We start from the raw sequence: 21,416 nt of genomic DNA on the forward strand, positions 1-21,416 counted from the left end.
TGTCGTGCGCTGCGATTATCGCATGTAATTTACATAGAATACGCACAGGAAACAGTGCACTGATCTCTAACAAAGCAGGAAAGAGTCTCTATCGGCTCAGCAGCTATCTGACGGAACAGCAAAATTACAGGTTTAGCTGTGGGGTATTAAACCTACAAGGTGTTTTTTATTTCTAGTGCAGAGGGAACACTATCTCCTCCAAATGTTGCTTGTTTATCTGTCTTGTTTGTTTTATAACCTAACTCTGGCAGCCCCTTTCCAAGGAAGCTGCATCTTCAGTCGGGCTAATCTGCCCTCTGCCTGTGTTTCCATTGTCACTGAATCCGTGTATCAGCACAGCAAGGTGCAGGGAGATCGAGGAGGTGTGTAATTGCACAAAGGCACTCATGCTAATATAGCTAGGAAGGTGTGTGTGAGACTGACTCAGCCAACATAAGACATGCTGTAAGTGTGAGTCAATGGAATTCATAACATTGCAGCATGGCATCAACCATACAATGGATGGCACTGTAAGTACTCTGTCAGAAACCTGAGGGACATGAGGGCAAGAAGAGAGATCGGATTCCAGATGCAGACACTTTACCTGCAAGCTAACTTTCACCGTACGTTTGGTTAGGCTGGGCTAGTGTGGGAGGTAGAGGTCAAGAAGAGGTCATTATGTCCCATTAAACACTTCATGCTCTCACTTAAGCTAAATGTTGTTAAAGCTGTGTATGGTACAATTTGAAAGACAAATAGCTAACCCTAACAAAAAAGACTGAAGGACACAGATGATGCAGAATCTGCTGAACCAGTCCCCAAGTCATCTGTTGAACTCTTTAACACAACCATGCAAACATTCATGTAAGAGTCAAAGTCAAAGAATTGGAAAGTGCATTGGAGAGGGAAATATTTCTATTTTTTTGACAATGGTGAGTTTAAAGCATGGTATGTTGGCCACATGGTGGATAGAATCCAGCTCCAATGAATGTCAACCTAAGTTCACCTATTGACGAGTCTGAAATTTCAAATTGGGCTATAATGGAGCCTCACTCAAGGAACACAGTCATGGCCCTTAATCATCTCATACACATCACAAGCATTGTGATCATTTTAAATTAAAAGAGAGAAAGAAAATATGCAGCATATTTTCTTATTAGAATTTATTTGACTTTAAAGCGGAAGCGTGGTTCTCATTTATCATTTGGATGGTTGTCATAGCTATTGGTTTGTTCAGTGTGGAGCGAGCAGAACAGACAGCCATCTGATTTTGTTCCAAGAAGACAGGAAAAAGTACACTGCTGTCATTAATATAACACTGATTCTTTGAGAACGGATCCTCCGAAGGCCAGTCACAAGTCTAGCATGAGTTTCTTACGATACAATAAGAACCCTTACAGGGTTATCGTCCACGTCATCTTTATCATTTTAATAATCTTCAGCAGTATGATGTGGCTCAGTCATCAGTTACAAGTATGACACTAGTTTCTTCTTAACAGTTTGAAAACATAAAGGAAGGCCTGTGGAACAACACAAAATACATGCAACACAGACATTTTCACTCACCTTGGCAATACAAAAAAAATATATAACCAAAGAAAAGAAATCCTCTTACACTGGTTCAGGATTTGATTTTGATTTGATTGCTTTAATTGGCCGCAAAGCAAATGCTACAGAGTTAAGTTTTATACATACTGAGTTTAGTGCACCACCACGACAAATGAACACACAACCACAAATGTATGACTGTTAACAACTGCTTTGGGGTTTATTTTACAATTGAGAAATAAATGAAACAAACTAATAGGTGCTAAAAAAATTTCTTTTACAATATTGTTGATAAAACATTGAAATGTATAGTCATTGTGCATCGCTTAATTATTTTCCACACCATTTCATGCATCAAATTGGATGCAAGTATAATTAAAATCATTTCTGTAAACCAAGCCAAAGAAGCTAAATTTGTATTTTCTTTAAAAAAGGACATTTTGTAGCTCTACAGCATATATCTATGTACACCATCTGTTTTTATTTTTTTATCATGTTTGTATATAAAAATGACAATATAAAAGTTAGAGAATGCACACACCTTAAGATACAAAGAATGTTGAGCCTTTTCAAATGCTAAGATATGTCTTATGGAGTACTGACATGTCACTGGTAATCATTTACATGTAGTGGACTGCTCTCTTTACAGTTGAATAAAGCGACACAGTTAAGAAAGAGAAAGTTGTAACAAACCATACAACTGGAAAATTGCTATAAGGTGATACTTCACAACAAGGAACAGTTGAGCAAACTTGCATACTGACGGCCATTCATTTTCACTGATTGACTCGTAACCAGAAGCAGCATTTCAGTTTCCAAATGTTCACATGATCTTTTTTTACACTGACAGATTTATGAGCAGGCCATTCATCATCAAAAACATTGCAGTGACTGGAACCCAAAAAGGAGGGGGAGGAAAGATAAACCTTGATCATGGAAAATCATCATCTGATTTTGACAAATGCAAGATATTTCAAAACATGTTCTCTTTACAAATTCAAAATTCACTGTCTAAGGTGCTTCTTCAGTCTTTCATTCTTTTGGTGTATACATTAAATTTCCACCTTCTTCATATCAAGTATTATACAGTTTTCTCTTCCACCAATGCTTTAACCTCTCAACACTTTTACCTTTGAAGCAGTAGTTGTATTTTTGCCATGAAAAGATTAAAATCTTGTGTTTAACCTTGATTCACTAAAATACATGCACAGATCAGACAAATAGCATATAAATATTTTACAAAATAAGTGTAAAAAAGCTTGGCAAAACAAAAACAAATCAACATGAAAAGATATGGTCCAGTCAGGCAGTTATCACAACAAAAAAAAAATTATAAGACCGATTTTTTCTGGTGGCTCAGTTAGGCCCAGTGCAGTAACTGTGAACAATGTCATTTTAGTGCAATGAAATTCTAATCAGTTCCACAACTGTCAGTCTCTACCCCCAGCTTCAGACCCCACTTAAACTTTCTCCATCTTGTCTAGCTTCTCAAGTTTCTCCAAAGCAGTGACAAACACCAGGTGGTCCTCTGGAGACTTACCATGGGTCTTGCTGAGGTGCAGTTTGACTGCGTGTTTGCTGACGAATGTCCGATTGCAAAGTCTGCACTGGTACACAGAGCCTGTGTCGTCCTCTGGTGTGGTCAAGGCTGACAGGGGGCTGCCGTATGCCATTTTGTCTGTGATCACCTTTGAGGCAGCCTGCTGCTCCCGTAGGTGCTCAGCTGACAGTTTAGACAGGTCCTTCAAGCTGAAGCCCAGGTGAGACTCCAGGTGGCTGATGTAGGAGGAGGGAGTCCTGAACTGGGAGGCACAGTCACCACAGAGGAACACGGGCTGGCATGAGTCCATGTTCTTGAGAAACTTGGTGCCCCCAGTCCGTCTCAACTGGTACTTGACATTGGCCAGCCAGTGGGATATGGTAGTCATGGAGAGGCCTGTGAATTTACAAATGTGGACCCGTTCCTGGGGGCCCAAGTCAGTCATAGCATAGCGACCTTCTGAGGTCTCCCTCAGGCTGGAGACAAACTGTGCCTGGAGGATGAGAAGGTGCTGGGGATTCCAGTTGGATTGCCTCCCTTTCCTCTTTTGGACTGGTGAGAGGTCCTCTAGGGGATCCTCATATGCGCTACCATCAGCGTCTGACTTCTCTGAGATAGAGGAGGGAGTTGAAGATTTGGGCGTAAGTCTTCCAGTGAGGTTCTTTACCATATCAGAAATGTCCATCAGGGCATTCTCTCTCAGAGGAGAAGAGACTGAGTCAGGGAGGGATATGAGTGGTTTGTTACCATTTACACTACTGTTGGTCAAGAGCACTCTACTGCTGTTGTTATTGTTGCTGTTAGTGTTGGATTTGTGTTTGCTCAGGTCTATAGGCTGATCATTGTTTTCATACAATTGATAGTGGTTAATAGACTCAGCTGACTTGACCTGAGGAGCTGGGTTGAAAGTTGGCTTATCCATCATACTGTTGCTGATTTTGTACAACATGGATAGTGGGTCTGCAGCTGGGCTCACTGGTTTGGAGGCCTTGCCCAAGTGAGTATTCATGATTGACTGGAGTGCGCTGAGAGGATTGATGAAAGGACTTTCTGGTGAGTGATCGGTTATGATGCCAAGACTGTTACCATTAGTTACCGGGGATTGGCATGTCTCAGAGGCATTCTTTGAATGGTTGTTGTGGCCATCTACTAGGCTCTCTTTTGGCTCCTTCTTACAGATGAACTCTGAATCTACACTGCCCGGGCTGCTACTTCTTTTTCCGGAAGGTTTATCAACAGAAAGGTCATTGGGAGAAGCCAATTGTTCTTTGTGCTCTCTCAGTGCAGGGGAGGGGGATTTTACTAATGATGAGGCCCGGCACCGTTCTACACTCACCATCTTTTCCTCTTTTTCTTTCTTCACAGTGGCAGCTTTCCCTGTCACTTTTTCCACAAGCTCTTCCATGGCAGTGACATTGCTCCTGAGAGGGGTTGGGGAGGAAGGGCTCTGAGGTGAGTGGATGACTGAGTTGGGGTCATTCATTAGGCCACGTAGTCCACTATTAAATATTGGCTGCATCTGGACACTCTGGACCATTGGGGGTAGAACAGTACTGGAGCTCTTCATGGCACCATGCAACTGGTAGGCTGCATGAATGCTAGGGTAGCCACCCCATGTGGGTGTTCCTGTCTGGGCCTTGCTGATGGCACTGGATACTGTATTCTCAAGGGATTTAAGAATATCCAAACCCCCCTTTGGAGTCTCCTCCAAGTCTTCTTCTCTAAGGTACTTATATGATGTGATGTCAGTCTCAGATTTTTCACCTGAGTCATCTTTTTCCTCTTTTATTTTTTTCTCTGGTTGATCACCACTTTCCACCTTTTCATCCTCACATCCCTCCCTCTTTTCTTCTGAGCCAGAGGACAGAGCAGGGGACACAGGCTGGGACTTAATACTAGTGGGAACCGGGAGTCTGGTGGTGGTTGGTGGCAGTGGAATAGACTGAATCTTCTCTTCCACCACTGGATCAAAAACCAACTGTTTGCCCTTCTTAGATGCTGAATTTGTAACCTTCAAAAAATGACCTGTAACCATCATGTGGGCAGTCAACTGTTGCAGTGTGTCATGAGAGCTTCCACACTCCATGCATTTCAGAATCTGAGCTTTACGGGCCTCAAATTGCCATGTGTAGCTGGCACCATTCTGATAGCCATAACGGTTGTTTGGCGTAACATAAGGGTTTGCCGCAGATTTTGCATCTTTGCCAGCATCCCCAAGGGATACATTGCCACCACCACTACCAGCATGGACCGAGTCTGGGGAGCATGGGGAGAGTATAGCATCTTGAATAGCTCGTTTTTTAGCTGAACTGGGCACCAGTTTAGTGGCCAAGGCTGGCACTGGTTCTTTGAGAGGCACTTTCTGGTAATGCTTGGTCTTGATCATGTGAACACTGAGATCTTGCAGTGACTCAAACGAGTGGCCACAGTACATGCACTTCAACACCTTCTGTGCATCCTCTTTCCCCTCCATTTCCATCAGAGAGCGTTTGCGTGGTTTTGACCAGCGTTTTCCCTGCTCCTCCTCTTTTTCCTTGTTGTCATCTCGATAGTGGCCAGTCTCATTCATGTGAACTGTTAAACCCACCAGTGTGTCATAAGCAGCACTGCAGTCCTTGCAGCGAAATTTGCTTGCACCTGTGAAAACAGAGCCGTACAGCTTGTTGTTCTGTCGGTAGAGCTGCACTGTGCTGAAAAGGCTGGGCTCTGGCAAAAGGTGGTAGGGGGTCTGCTGGAGAGTTTTAGCAAGTGCTGCCTGGTGCCAGTCATATGCCACACCGCTACCATTACTGGCTCCACCACTGTTGCTCCCACTGCTACTGGTTGCACTGTGACTGCTAACAGAGGACGCTGCTGTTCCATTAGTATTACCACTTGCGGTGCCTGTGTGGTTAACAGTGGTGCTAGAGCTCCTGCCATTATGGTGATTAGTGGACATGTTAACCACACTGCTCTTGCTTATGTTCGTTGTAGATAAAGAAGCAGTTGACGCAGGCTCCGGAGTCGTGAGGGCACTGTTGACACTGCCAGCTGCAGCAGGCTTAGATTTCATGATGTCCATTGTGATGCTGGACCAAGAGGCATCTGAGATGAGATTTGCATAGACGGCTTTCATCTGTGCCAGGCTGTCCTGGAAAGAGAGGCCATTGTTAGGGCGGAAGGGCAAAGCTGTGCCTTCCCTATCCTGACCATCCCTGGAAGAGTTGCTCTTGAAGTCTGGAAGTCGGTCACTAGCATCACTGAGTGGAGATCCATATCCAGCATCAGGGTTCGTGCCATTGCTCAGTGGAGAGTCTCTGTAACTAGTCGTCTGGCCTCCATCTGCATCGTCGTCTTCTTCATTGCACAGGAATTCATTGTCCTGGCCATCTAATGAGAGGCCGTCATCCTGCAGGTGCTCTTCCTCATCTTGAGCGGCTGCCTTAAGCTCATCCTCGGGCATGTATGCTGGAGAGAAAGACAGCAAGTGAGAAAAGACAAAAAGAGGAGGATACAAGAGAGGAGAAAGAGGTCAGCTCAGCAAAATTAAATATTTACAGCACACTAACAGGCCGACTGACAAAATAACATGCAATGAATACTCAATGATGAAAACTGGAGGCCTTTATTTGCATCCCCATGTAAGTGTGTGTATGTGCCTCTATGCATGCATAAATGCCTATATGCGTGTATGCTCACAATTGTGCGTATTTTACACACATGTGGCTCTGGAGGCCAGCAGTGAAAAAGCCTCCAAGGGAAAAATAAATCACTGAGCCTCTGACAGTTGTCCTGCCTCGTGTTCCGTTGGAAATGACTGGCCATTTAGCCTTGTTAGCCAGTTGCATGTTTGCATGGTCTTTTTTTTTTTTCACTTTCTTTTGTAAACTTTGCTGCCATCCAGTTCAGCTCCCCACATACTCAGGTAATGCAACTGACTGGAGAGGAAAAGAAACAAAATATTGATGTAGAGAGATAGTGGCATTTCTTAAAAACTTTGATGAGCCGAAGATCATTTTCATTTGAGCTGATGGCAGGAACTGGCTAAACTGATATTTGTGATGCAGAATGCAGAATGCAACAATGATTGTTGGAACAGAGACTTTATACATAAAAATACTAAAAGAGAGGAAAGCAAAAAAAAAAAAAGATCAGAAATTAAGGCACAAGGAGAAATAAACAAGACTGAGACGGAACAGGTTCACAGGTAAAACGTGTAAAGTCATCAAAGATAGGTTAGACCGTGTGTGTGTGTGTGTGTGTGTGTGTGTGTGTGTGTGTGTGTGTGTGTGTGTGTGTGTGCGTGCGTGCGTGCGTGCTACAAAAGACAATGCAAGAATCAATAAGTAGGATAGACAGGAGGTGGTTGGTGGGGAACAAGTGAATGAAAAGAAGATGCAGAAAAAAGAGAGTGAGCAGAGGAAGGGTGTGTAAGAGAAGAGAGGGGGGGGGTGAGGTAAGCAGGGAGACAGGAAAGACGGCCCCCTAGCTTCTTCCTTTATCTCCTTCCTGCATGGTGAGATGTGTGTCCTAGATGCCAGTATCAGTCTCTCCTGATGAAACAGATGTGCTGTCAGCTTCAAACGGCACGCTAACCTGTCATATCATAATCTAAGTGGACATAATACCTGATATATATACACTGGCACCATTTACTGCTGCCTGAGAGGAGATGGGTGGAGGAGGTGGGGGAGGTGAGCAGCTGCACCGTCGACTGTGACTGTGTGATGATCAGCGTGTGTGTGCATGCGAGCGCCTCAGTGAGTGTGAAGGCGTTTGTCCGCATGCTCACCTTCCCATGCCTGTGCACTTTACGCACCCTTAAACTCGTATACCTTTGCTCTCACAGTGCAAACCTGAACCCTTCGTCTATAATATTGCCTATAAGTCTGAGTTTGCTGTGTGCTACTGATACACCCTTCTCCAAATGAGCAACATACTCCCCTAACGCTTGACAGGATTTCAGGGAAATGAGAGCACTACAGGAGAACCTGGCTGCGCTTCAATCCCACTGACAGACTGAGACCGAGACAGTTTCTAAAACTCCTGAAAATCCCTAACACAGCAGATTAGCATTATGTGCTGTACTCTCTATAACACATCTGCAGAGTGTCTTCTGTTACTGTGCCTTCCCCCTCACTAACCTGTTTCTAGAAGAGGATGCTATCAATACATATCAACCATTTAATATACAAAGCATCTTGCAGAGCGACTATCCATTCTTCACAAGCCCACACAAACAGTGCAAACACACAATAAAAATTACCTATGTGAGTCACTATCATCGGCAGCCGGAAAAAAAAAAAAGATAAACCCCAATAATTGGTAGTGCTTAACACATTCAAACACACACACACACACACATACACACACATACACACACGGAATGGAGGACTGAGAAGCAGCAGATCAGAAATATCCTTGGGTGTATGACAAAACGCAAACTGCAGCAGGGAGGGGCTTGGAACAATGAACAGGTCGCCAGGGAACCCTTTGACGATCCCTGTCAATCAATGCCTGTCCTGCCATGTTGTCATGGAAACAACAAAGAGGGAGACATCAAAAGCACACAGACAAAAGACTGGCAGAGACAGACATCCGTAAAAATCACAGGCAGAAAGTGGACAGTTTTGCCAACCATAAATGTACAATAGCTCTAATGAAAGGCAGCTTAAGCTACTCTGAAATAAATGATCTCCCCATCTGTTTTGAGATGCCACATCTATTCTGACAGGATGTTAAATTTCAAGCCTGAGAAAGAAGCCATATTAACAGCTAATAGCCGCTACATTAAGCTGCCTCTCTTGTCCTGCCTGGACGCACATATGCGGAACAACACCAGCAGATAGGGGCGGGCTTGCGAAGGGGCAGGGCTGGCGTGCCGTCCCTGGCGGTTTGGTTTACTGAGTGGGTGATGGCTGTGAGCAGGGCCATCTGCACAGGCGCCAAAGCGCCTGTCACTTTTGCTCGGGGACGTACCGCCATCAAGGAGACAGGCGGCAGCGTGGCCAGGATAGCACTGCAGACTCACTGTCAGAAGCAGCAGCGATCAAGCCCACCACCAGCCATGCCAGATCACAAGCAATACGTACAGAGGAAGCAGGAATTAGCGTCTCAGTGTATGATCTGAAGTCACTATACCTGCATATACGGAAACCGCACTGTGAATAAAACGTGTCCCATATCTGCCAACATCACAAATGGCTTGTAATAGCCTCTTGTTACCATTAGCAGTTGATATCAATGGTATCATTGATATCAAATAAGTGTCTTTTGCTCAAACCAAAAGACACTTATTTGATTCAAGATAAGAGCTGAAGTGTTTTGTTCTGATCCACTTTATTTATTATAATTCTTACTTACTGTACATGAGAGTTCCTGAAACACCACACCAACTCAAGTATCCATGAAGCACACTTGATTCGGATAAGATTAGAGAATGCTGTGTGGTATTATGGATTAGTAAACTGTGATCAAGGTTTGTGTGTTAAACACCAGTTCTCCAGATCAGACCTGAGTTGAGTGTGTGTGTGTGTGTGTGTGTGTGTGTGTGTGTGTGTGTGTGTGTGTGTGTGTGTGTGTGTGTGTGTGTGTGTGTGTGTGTGTGTGTGTGTGTGTGTGTGTGTGTGTGTGTGTGTTGCTCTCTATCACACAAAACACAGTTTGATGTTATGTTGCTCTGCGGTGAACGCCCTCCATCCTGTCTCAACGCTGGGCCTCACCATGAGACATGATTGACCTAAGCACAGATCATCTCTAACACATTCTCCCTCACATACAACTTGACTGTATTTGTGACTTGATTGTTCTAAATGATACTCAAGAGAATTATGACCAGCACAGGCGTCATCGTTTTGGCAAGAAGTAAAGCCAAAATATATCCATCCTCTTCAAAACTTTGCTATTTTTCTCTGCCCTGCCCATTTTTGACTTCTCCCTTTTCTTTGCTGAGAGTATGCTGGTTGTTAAATCAATAAAACTCTCTGTCAGGCTTGCAGAGCTTCACCATTTGGCCGCTGTCAAAGCCAAACAAACCAGATAAGAAAGGCAGGAAGGCGATGAAACAAGAGGAGAACGAGAGAGGAAAAAGAAGGGGATGAAACCAGTCAGCCTCCTCTCGCCATCACCTCCACCACCAGCCCCATTTCTCCAACACCCCTCTTTCTATTTATTTACACACATTTCGTTATTTATTTGATGTGAGTTTGGGAAGAGGGGGCAATCACGACAGTCATTTGCGGCACTAATGTCCAATCACGGGCCCCTTCACTCATTTGATTTAGGCAGTGCAGGAGAGGGTTGGAGGCAGAAAATGCTGGGGAGGTAGGTGGCGGATGGCGGGGGGGAGGCAGAGGCCGTTTAGGCTGGATCCTAATAGGAAACTGGCAGTCTTATTCCTTCCCAAGATTCTGTTTGTCACCCGGCTCTCCATTACGTGCCTCTCAACCCTGATGGCTTTGGACAGGAGCTGATCAAAAACCCATCGCTTGACCTACACGCCGTGGCAGAACGAGACTTACACCCTGCTCGGCGAGAGGAGGAGAGCGGGGGGGGGGGGAGAAAGGGAGACAAGATAGAAGTAAAGGAGGAGGGGTGTATGTTAGTGTATGTGCTGAGAGGGAAGAGAGCGCAGCGGTGAGGAGGGAGGGATGACGAGGGAGGAGGGGGTGATAGCTCTCGGACCGGGACAAGAGGGCTGTAAATAAAATGACATTATTATTTCCTCTGTCCCGTCATGTAGAAAAGCCAATTATGGTAATGCTGCTGCCGGCGTGTCAGAGGGAATGCTGGGATGTGCTTCCCGTGAAGCGGCTAACATGAGAGCAATGCCCTGATCAGGAACACAGGCCTCAGTTTGACAGGAGACTGTACAGATATGGGGAAGAAGAAGAGAGGGAGGGAGAAACCAGAGAGAGAAAGAGATATGAGGGGAACAACAAAGCTGCAGCTGGGCCTTGTTTTCTGAACTGATAAACATTGAGCTATCTGCAGGAGAATTTTTTTTTTTCGATCCTCCCATTACAGCTGACAAAATGTCAGGTTTAAGGGGGCACAGTTTGCTCTCAAAATTTATATTATACATATAATATTTCACTCTGACTGTTATAGTCAGATATCTACACCATTTGAGTTGCACTGTGATGTGGGAATTTGAATTTTATTTTGTGAAAAATCAACAGGCAACAAAAGACGACCCCTGAGGAAAGATGTTCTTTTTTTATGTGCGTGAGATGAAAATGATTGAGGAGCGCCAACCTGAGACAAAAAGATCGCGCTGAAAAGTTCAGGAGTTTGTGAATTATACACCGTCGCACCTCAAAAATGTGACAAGATAAATTATGCAAAGATGGCAATGAAAGAGCCGGATATTGAGGTTGAAGGCGATCATTTACTTTGGAAGCTAATTCCTTCTCATCTCAGACTTCTCCCGCGATCCCGTTGTTCAAATTCTCCCTACGATTGATAAGTGGGCTCTCCTTCAAAATAATTCCTTACCTACCTTTCTCTTCACACTCCCACTCCATCACTCCCTCTTTCCCTTTTTCTCCCACCCTCCTCCCCCACTTTCCACTCTTTCTCTCATGCCCACATAGGCCCCTCCCAAGCGGAATAATGGGAGCATATGGCCCAGGCAGCACCTACAGGGCCTTAAATAACTGCTGCAGCATTCCAGCCCGCTGTACCAATTTATCTCCCTGCCCGCTCTCCACCCCGTTTCAAAACACTTCTAACCTGAGTTGAGCTCAGCAGACAGTGGCGGATGGGACATGTTGTTCCTCAGACACATAGCCACATAATGGGCTGATGCAGAAAGTAGTGTGAATGTGAATAAGTGCTGTGCAAACAGGATTAGCAGTGAAATTCTGTATTATTGGCAGATATTCAGTGAGCGGATAAATGCAAACACTTCACGTCATTTTGATTTACAGTCGACCTCACATGAAGTCACACACTGATCTCTGAAACAGCACTCTGTTGTGTAGGTCTGCCTACAGGCATATTCTCCTGCAACTTGGGATTTGCTAGGCTCCATGGCACACTGGCGTTGTGCCCGGAGTTTCCCCCGCCTCACGCCCTAAGACAGCTGGGATAGGCTCCAGCTCCCCGTGACCCGCTACGACAACATAAAGCGGTTCAAAAGATGAATGAACTTGGGATTGTATCTTAACAACTGATCATGAAGACCTGGGAAAAAATATTCATGGCCTCTGAAGGACCGTCACCAGGTTCCATACTTTTAAAACCTACAGCTGCTCCATCAACATTTTGGTGAAGATGGCATCTACTTCCTGTAAGCAGCTCTGGATGAAAGCATCAGCCAAATACCAAAATGTGCACACTATAGATTGGCTATTCAGCTGACTGGAATATTGTTGAGTAAAAGGAAGGAGGGGTCAGAGGTCAGGTGGGTACACAGTGCTGGGTTTGTACAGGTCACACTGTCATGTAAAAATGCCAATATGTCCCACAGATATCCTTCTGTCTGACCTCCACAGAATGATGTATGGATTGATGGGAGGTTTGTTTTGCATATGATTGTGTACAGTCAGGTGTAAGATCCACACTGGCATACACACACAAGCACACACACACACACATAAGCATGTGTGTAGTTGAGAGGGAGTGAGTGTTAAAGGTGCGGTTGTTTTATTTATAGAGCAAGCGCTATTTATACCGAACTAAAAGATCAGTTCAGAGAAGCAGCTTGTGGGCCAATGCCAAGATCCTTCTCCATTACTGAGCATGTGAACACACACACACACACACACACACACACACACACACACACACACACACACACACACACACACACACACACACACGCACACACACACACACACACACACATACACAATGAAGCTGAGGTTGGAACTATCATCTCAGCTTTTTAGATGCATGTACAACAGGATATTTACAGTATATCCAGGCGTGTGTTTGCTGGTGGAGGGGCGTGTGACTGACTGAGTGTTCCTCATGGAGTACAGGAGGCTTTAACATTCTGGTGGATCAATACAGTGAACCAGCGCCAATCGATTGCAATTCATCTGGCTTTTTTTTTTTTTTTTCAATTTCATTCTCACCCACTCACACTCCACAATGAGCTGCTGCTGCTGCTGCTGTCTAGGTAGGCAACACATAAATAAACATACACACATATATACATACACGTGAACACATAAATACAATAACGTATACACACACCTGAGTGGCTGAAACGATTGCACCCTTCATGCAAACGCGGGTTCAATAAACCCGTATAGAATTTATTTATTTTTATTGAGCATATCAGCCCATCCTGGTCTTCTCTGCATAACAAGGCCTGTATAATTAAACCATAAATTTCAGCGCGCTCCTTTAATTACCACAGACAATGTCAGGAGGCTGCAGAGTAAACAAATGGCTTTGAAGTGAGCAAGAAAAAAAAAAATGCTTCGACACAGCAATGGAGAAGCTGTTCATTTTGGTGGGGATGTTGTTGCACTTGAAAAGGATGAAAGGTTTCAGAGGAGTGTGTGAGCATTGGGAGTACAGAATGTTTTTTTTTTTTTTCCCCTCCTGCCTTTTCTAAGAATGCTTTAGAGAGATGCAGGTTTGCCGTGGAGTGACGAGAGGAATAATCAGTGTATCGCTGCGAGCTCGACGATGTGCAAATATGTATATTTGGATAAGCGTGACATGCTTGCGACAACTAACAAAGTGCGTCAGGAAGCGAGTGTGTTTAAGCATTTGTTTTTCCTGAACAAATACGAGGCGCAGGAGAGACGTTTTTGTGATTCACTTTGGAGCCAGGGGTTCCTGTCCCTCTTGACCATGACACCTACAGATTACTGTGTCTTACACGGTATAGGCTGTATGCATATGTGTGTGTGTGTGTGTTTGTGTGTGTGTGCGTGTGTGCAAGCTTTAGGTCAATGTCAACACACAGGCCTGCTTCCCAGCAGCTTAGCTAATTACACAAGAGCCCTGAAGGCCATTTAGAACAGGTTAGCTAATTAACAAACATTCTGATTGCAGATTAACTGAGAGGTGTTCCTAATCTTCACCCCTAAATGCAATGACAAATGCTAACTGGTGCTAATTAGGCCAGTTTGGAGAACCCAGAGTGGAGATTGTGTTTGCTGTTCGTGTTGCTCACGTGCACGTATGGCTGCCATCCAACGGCTTCTGTCAGACCTGACATCAGTTTAAGCAAATACAGCATCACAGGAAGTACCGACTACTGCTGCTGCTAACAGTTTCATCATCGCACTGTTCAGACTGCTTACAACTGCAACAGCCCGAGTGTATTTTCTTTAATTATATTTTTAATTAGATTTTAAAACAAGATCCTTGACAGTGTTAGAATTTTTCACATTATTATCATCACTGTTGTTAGGAAACACAACTGGGTTCTTTTGTTTTCAAGTTTTAGCAGTTTTGTTTGTTCATTTTTAGTTTACACTCCTTCTTATGGTGACCTAATTATAGTGTCCTCTCAGAATTACATTACATCATCAGCAAAGGCATTCACCCATCCTACTGTCTGAGCTCACAGTTAACTGTAATTATAAGTGTACACTTTGAAAAGTCCTTTTCATACGATGACTGAACGCAGCATTAAGACCATAACGTTTGCAGTGTGTGTGTGTGCATGTGTGTGTGTGTGTGTGTGTGTGTGTGTGTGTGTGTGCGCGTGTGTTGTCTTTGTGTGTCTGCTCCGACATGAATGGGTTGCTCGGATCATGAAACCTGAAACGGCTGCGACACAATGGTGACGTGGATTACAACGACAAAATGAAGAGAATCAGGCCCCTCAGAAGGGATCTGAACCAGCACCCATCTGTGTGACAAAAACCTGCCAACAGAAAATAGGACCCCCCCCCACCCCCCACCCCCCCCCCACACACACACAATCAACTATCCACTAGAACTACACCCCAAGGCCCTTCTTCTTCCAACTTCAATCTGCCTGGATAAATTTATCATGCAGCTCCTCTGTCTACAACACATGCACACGTATACACACACACACACACACACACACACACACACACACACACACACACACACACACACACACACACACACACAACACACCCACTCATATTCCACCTGGCCACCCTCAACCTCTGACCCCACCCTCACCTAAGTCTTACTCCCTCCCATAATCCTTCCCTCCATCCAGTGGCTTCTTCGCTTCCTACCATCTTCTGCACCACCTGCGCTTTTAAATCCCCACATCAGAATAGAACGCTTCACCAGAACACACACATTTACACAAACACACAAAAAAAGCCCCTCACCCAAATCCCAGGAAACATGCACAAACATACAGTACACAAGTATGTACAAACACACACATGGACTGTCCCTGACAAGACAACAGCCAGCAGCAGCTGCTTCCATCTCCTAGCAACGGCCAGCCTGATAGATGACCCACCAATGGATAATTACCGTAAATCACCAGAGCTCACACACTAAAGGAGAGAGAGGGGAGAGAGAGCTTGAGAAAGAAGAGGGGGGGGGGGCGGGTTTGAAGGGATCAGAAATAGAGGGCTGGGACTGGTCATGTGTGCTCTAATGCACCTTGATGAGCTCAGATTCATCTTCCTTTAAAAGAACACAAACAACGCACAAATGCAGACTCTGGGTTTCAAGGCACGCTTACATAAGCATAAATCACACACTACGGCACATAAAATAAACCTGCGCACATATCATAAAAACACACATGCAGTACTGTGTATTCTTTAAGTGTTTAACACACAAGAAGACCCAGACAGACAGACAGACAGACAGACAGACACACACACACACACACACACACACACACACACTACAGGCATTGTCGCTGTAATCTGACACCACAGGCACCGCCTTCCTGTAGAGGAGCATTTGTCTGTCACAGATTCACAGCGGTACCAATCACTACGCACCTAAACGGGGAAACTCAGCCCAAACTGCTACCAGACAAAATACTGAAGCTGGCTGCACATAAAAGTTCCCCTGTACGTGCCCCTCTTTCCTAAAGGATCGGTAATAGCTTGACTCTTAACTTTACGGTGACATTGATGAAACTCGTCTGTGTGCAGTCGTTCCTGACTGGCGTGCGGCCTGTATTCCACACATTTTAAATTTAGCAAATTGACAAACTACCTCCAGAAGTTTGAAATAATTGCACTTTGGATAAAGTACACTCCACATTATCACCAGATCTTTGCTATGCACACGCAGCTGCTCCACTTACTTCCCCTTCATTTTCTGCTCTCCCAGACATGCAATCTGTCCTTCTCTTTCCCGTCTTTCTTCCCTCGCTCCCTCCCTCCCTCCCTCTTGCCTGCTTCCCTCCCTGTGCAAGTCCTGGCCGCTGCAGACATTTGATCTGGCTGCCTTGTGATAGATTGACAGGTAATGAGGAGGTTGAAGGGGCGTTGGAGACAGGAGCAGGTGTTCAGCACAGTCTTTTTGGCCAGCACTAAGCTGCCATGTCCTTCACTGCTGCACCGCACCACTTCGCTTCCTCCCTCCCTCAGTCATTCTTTCCCTCTTTCTTCCCTTCCTTCTTTTCAACCCCCCCTTCCTCTTCCAGAAAGAAGAGGACTATGCAATCCATCATGCAGTGACACATTCGGACATAGACTGTCTTTATATGGGGAAAAAACACATGGGCCATGGAAATAAATAAAGAAACCAACAGTGAGTCCCATGCCGGCTCAGGAAAGTAAACCTTAGGCTGATCAGTCAAACTGTGTCGAGGAGAGGATGAGACTGATTTAGAGCATCCTGTGTAAAAGAGAGTAATCGGGTCCCTTTAGATGTTCCTACTGATTTTTACTAAGCTAAAAGTTGGACTGTCAGTTCAGAAAAACCCTCCCCAAACATCAATCACTTCCAAAAGTCTCTAAGAAGTCAATCTAATGACATGTTTTTAGATTTAGCAGCTCTACAAGGCAGGGAATGTTGGTTTCACTGTGCAATTTACACGCTCAAGTCAGTGAGTAAATCCTCCCACACTACAAAGAGGAGAATTTTCTGGTCAGCCACCTGAAACAAAGACATTACTAATGCATTTATATTCGCCCACTGTAGTCAGGCAGGAATCACTACATCATACCAGAGGTGGGCAGTCTCCTCTGGACACACTCCAACAGAATCCAGTACAAGCAAACATACTGTACAGTGTAGACCAGTCTGATGCTACACCTATCTGAGTCACAATGCACTTTGACCTGCTTCGGTACTGCTGACACAGCAAAGCACCGCTGGGTATCGTACCTCACAAACTACAGGAGAGGAAGCAGCAGAGAGAAGGATCATGAGTAGGAAGAGTGGAATTCAGAGGCCAAGGAGAAATAAGAATGTGCTGTATAAAAGGTTCAGAAAGCATATATGAATGTTTCAGAAGGTGCCCTAAGAACCATTCACTTTGGTTGTTGTTGGAGGAGGTGACAGGTCACATGACCCGTGAACCCAACTGCTTTCTAGCTGGAAGACTTTCTTTACTCAGATTCCAGTGGGACATGTTGCAGAAAGGCTTCGCAGACGCCACAGCTTGGAAAAACACCTTAAATGCATCGAGGGTGGAGCTTCTGTTGCTGTCATAGGAACCGGCGGACAGAGACAGAGGGGGAAAAACAAGGCTTGAACCTATAAATCCACCCCTCCAGTTTATTACCCAACATTAAAGGACATGTAACCCTCCTAAATCAGCAGGCGGAGAGGAGACAGCAAGGCTAAAACAGGGAGCATTTGCATGTTCTCAACATTCCTGAGATGTGAACAAACCACTCGACCACCTTAGTCCGCTCGTGTCGATAAAATAGTTCAACAACGTGAGATCGCACACGACGGGTGTCATCAACTTACTGTTACCATGGGCCGTCCTGTAGTAATGACTTTGGATGTTAATATAAATTTACATATCCAGATATCCAGATTTAATTTCTTTTAATCATTTTCCTACAAATGGATTTAAATGCAACTCCGGGTCAGACGTCCGATCAGCTTCCTCTTTCATTTGCGGGCTGCAAAAACAGCTTCAGCTGGACAGCCTCACAGACAGTTTAATTATTTAAAAATAACACTAGATAAGAGTGTGTAGAATTAAAGAGTGAGCCACCAAGCTTAAAATTAGCCTTTCCCGATTGTCACCCTAGTCAAAGAGAACCTGTTCACTGAAAAAAAAAAATGTCATTGACGTGCAATCACATTCAAACACACACGCCTGTCAGTTTATAACTCTCCTACTCCCTTTCACGCACACACACACACACACACACACACACACACACACACACACACACACACACACACACAGACCAAACATTGGCCACCACACAAATAGACACCCACACATACACACTTTTTAAGCCCTCGCCTGGCATCAGCTGTCACCCAACCTGTCTTGGAGAACTAAGCAGAGACAGACGCTGTCAACTTAGAGTGCCTCAAATGCCCACATCCAGCCAGGCAGAGGAGAAATCAAGCCTGTCTCCCAGTATAATTTGCGCTAATCCTTCATAGGAGATAGTAAAGTCTATGGCATATCTGCCTAATAGCATCAGTCACCGGCAGGTTCTAATCTCATATTTAGACCCATTTCCATCACAGGCTGACGACAAAAGCACCAGCACAAAGTGTGATTACCTTCCTATTTTTTTTACATTTCTGCATGAGTTGACTCCTGATAATGGTGGTGGTGGGGGGAGTGAAAACTTTGAGGTTCTTGTCTTAGTGGAGGAAGAAGGAGATCATTTCAGGCAAATACTGCAGATAGGTAGACAGAGGAGTAAAACCGAAGTAAAGTAGCAAACTGTATAAGGAGAGAAAAAGTGGAGGTAAAGAGAGTGAAAACCTTTCAGTTTGCACACATTCGCGTTCCCATCCACACATCCTCATGCACACGCACCCTTAGACACTCTTATACACACTCCTTTTCAAAGCGTTTACAACCTGTGGTGTTTGTCCTGCTCTGCTGGCTGCTTTACCACGTGCATTTGAATGCCGACTGGAGTGCATCCCTCTCTTTCAGGCAGCATCATAAAAGACGAAACACACAATGAGGGGTCTTTTCAGCCGAGTGGAGCTGCCTGGGGGTAGGGGAGCACCTCCAAAACCGCCACAGCACTTCAACTCTCGGGGCACAATGAGGCGCTGAGCCTTGTTGAATAATAAGAGATTATTCATAAAGATGACAAACAGAACAGAAACAAACTGTACAAAGTGTAGGGATTAAAAGTCCTTTAGTTGCAGCTTTCCCTCTGCAGAGTGTGTGTTGTCTGTAGCTTTTCTTACATGGCGATCGCGCAATAGTGCTGCAACGAAGACCCTTCCCTTTGTCGCCTTTGTTTTTTTACACCCAGCAAAACGACAGAAGCATAACACAGTCCAGTGAGAGATTTCAGATAGCGTAGACCTCATTCATATGGAAGACATATTTCCCTCACGTTACTGTCAGGATGGGATGATAGAGTAGCATCCAAGTCATGGGTGGAGTCCAACTTGCAATATAGGGTGGCTTTCCCAGACGATCAAGAAGGACTTTGGGCCACACTTTAAGGTAAGACATCATATGTGTGCTGAATTTAATCAATATTACACAGAAACAGGATGTCTGATGGGCCGAGGAGTTCATAACAGTAGGACATCCAGGGTGAAGAGACAGCAAGACATTTCACCTCAGCCTGCAAGCTGCCGTGTCCAGTGGGTCTGGATTGTTGCCGCTCATCGTTTCAGCTTCAATAAGTTGAGATGAAGTGACATGATTTGGATTTGGTACGGTCTTAACCTCTACATGACTCACAGCCCAGTACACAGCAGCATGACATGAAGCCAGCATTTGGGTTTCCCACCCTGCACATCATGTGGGAGTAAAATGGCCGTCGTATGAAAAAGGTCTATGATGGCGCTTTAAAAAGAAGATTAACAAGTAGTGATCAGCATCATTGTAGGGTGTAATGTTGTAGGTATTGGTTGAGCAGCTCTTTCTAATCATTGGAAGAATAATAATGATTTGTTGCCCCTGTTGTGGTCAATCTCATGCTGGACTCCATGTGGAGCTCCTGGACTTCCTTGTCTACACAATTTGCAAGTGTTTTTGGTTGCCTTTATTTCTCTTTGAGCTATCTGCCAACTGCTACTAACTACTTGTTAAAACTCCTGTGTAACAGCTGAACACAGAGCACGTCAGCAAAACGTTACAACCCTGTCACTTCCAGCCGCCTCTCTGGCTCACCGCTTCCATCGATTCTGCGTTAGTACCAAGCAGAACAATGAGTGCCCATTCCACCTTTTATAAAGAACGGAGAGTTACAATAAAGGCACAAATGTCCCAAATTCAACGGGATGTGTAAAAGGGGCTTGTGTGTGTGAGAGAGTGTGTACAGCGATGGTCTGGCAAAGGGTGGGAGACAAAAAGAAGGGGAGGTGGTGCAAGGATCCAAATGAAGCTGTAAATCAGAGTCCGATGAGAACAGACTTTGAAGGAGGATCACAACACTGGAGATCAATGCAGACAGCCACACGCACACACACTCACACACACACACACACACACACACGCACACACACACACACACACACACACACAAACACACAGGAAAGATAAAGACAAGAAACAAGAAACCCTCAGACACAAACACATGCCAGAATTCCCAACTGAGGATGACTTATGGAGGTAGGGGGCGAGTACATCAGCATAAGTATACACAATCATTTGTGCACACACTAAGCGACACACACTTTCATCTACAATCTATTAAACTTCTGTGCTGTCCCCCCCAGAACCACACCCGTAGGCTCCGAGTCCCACCTTGCTGTTTAATCGCACTCATCTGAATAATATGGGCTGTGATGAATGGAGCCATAACGCTGATATCCACAATCAATCTCTGCTTTAAAGGCACATCCATCTGTACGTTGACCTCCTGGTGGGGGTGTGTGGGAGGTGGGTGTGGTGGTGTGGTGGTGGTGGTGGGGAGAGGGCTCGTGGGTGCTGATTGAAGTAAGCATGGGGGGGGGGTACTAAGTGAGGTCTGTCAGCTCACTTCTGGCTGCACAAATAAATGAGGCTCATGAAGACAAATGAAAAGGGCCAGTCTCCCCATTGCCCACCATCCTGACACACACACACACACACACACACACACACACACACACACACACACACACACACACACACACACACACACACACACACACACACACACACACACACAGAACAGAGGAGTAGCAGAATGATAAAGAAGAGAGGTGAAGCATAGATCGTTTTTTGTGGCTCATAGTTACTTCCTTCATTATCAACACTGAAAGTATTAAAAACACGTGAACATTTAGCATCCATATGAGCAGAGAAGTTTGTAGAAAAGAAATCGAAATCGCCAAGACGACC

At 44.9% G+C, this 21,416-nt stretch overlaps 1 protein-coding gene across 2 annotated transcripts in view; it reads right to left on the reverse strand.

Annotated features, from left to right (window-relative positions):
• Positions 1–1,622: 1,622 nt before the first annotated feature.
• LOC137601456 (teashirt homolog 1-like) overlaps positions 1,623–21,416 on the reverse strand; it is a 35,725-nt gene continuing 15,931 nt past the window's right edge. For both annotated transcript variants that reach the window (XM_068323647.1, XM_068323646.1), the window contains one exon: positions 1,623–6,514. In XM_068323647.1, coding sequence (XP_068179748.1) covers positions 2,988–6,514 — 3,527 coding nt within the window. In that variant the 3' untranslated portion in view covers positions 1,623–2,987. The remainder of the gene's footprint in view (positions 6,515–21,416) is intronic.

The sequence above is a fragment of the Antennarius striatus genome, chromosome 9 (genome assembly GCF_040054535.1).
Source record: "Antennarius striatus isolate MH-2024 chromosome 9, ASM4005453v1, whole genome shotgun sequence".
NCBI lineage: Eukaryota > Metazoa > Chordata > Actinopteri > Lophiiformes > Antennariidae > Antennarius > Antennarius striatus.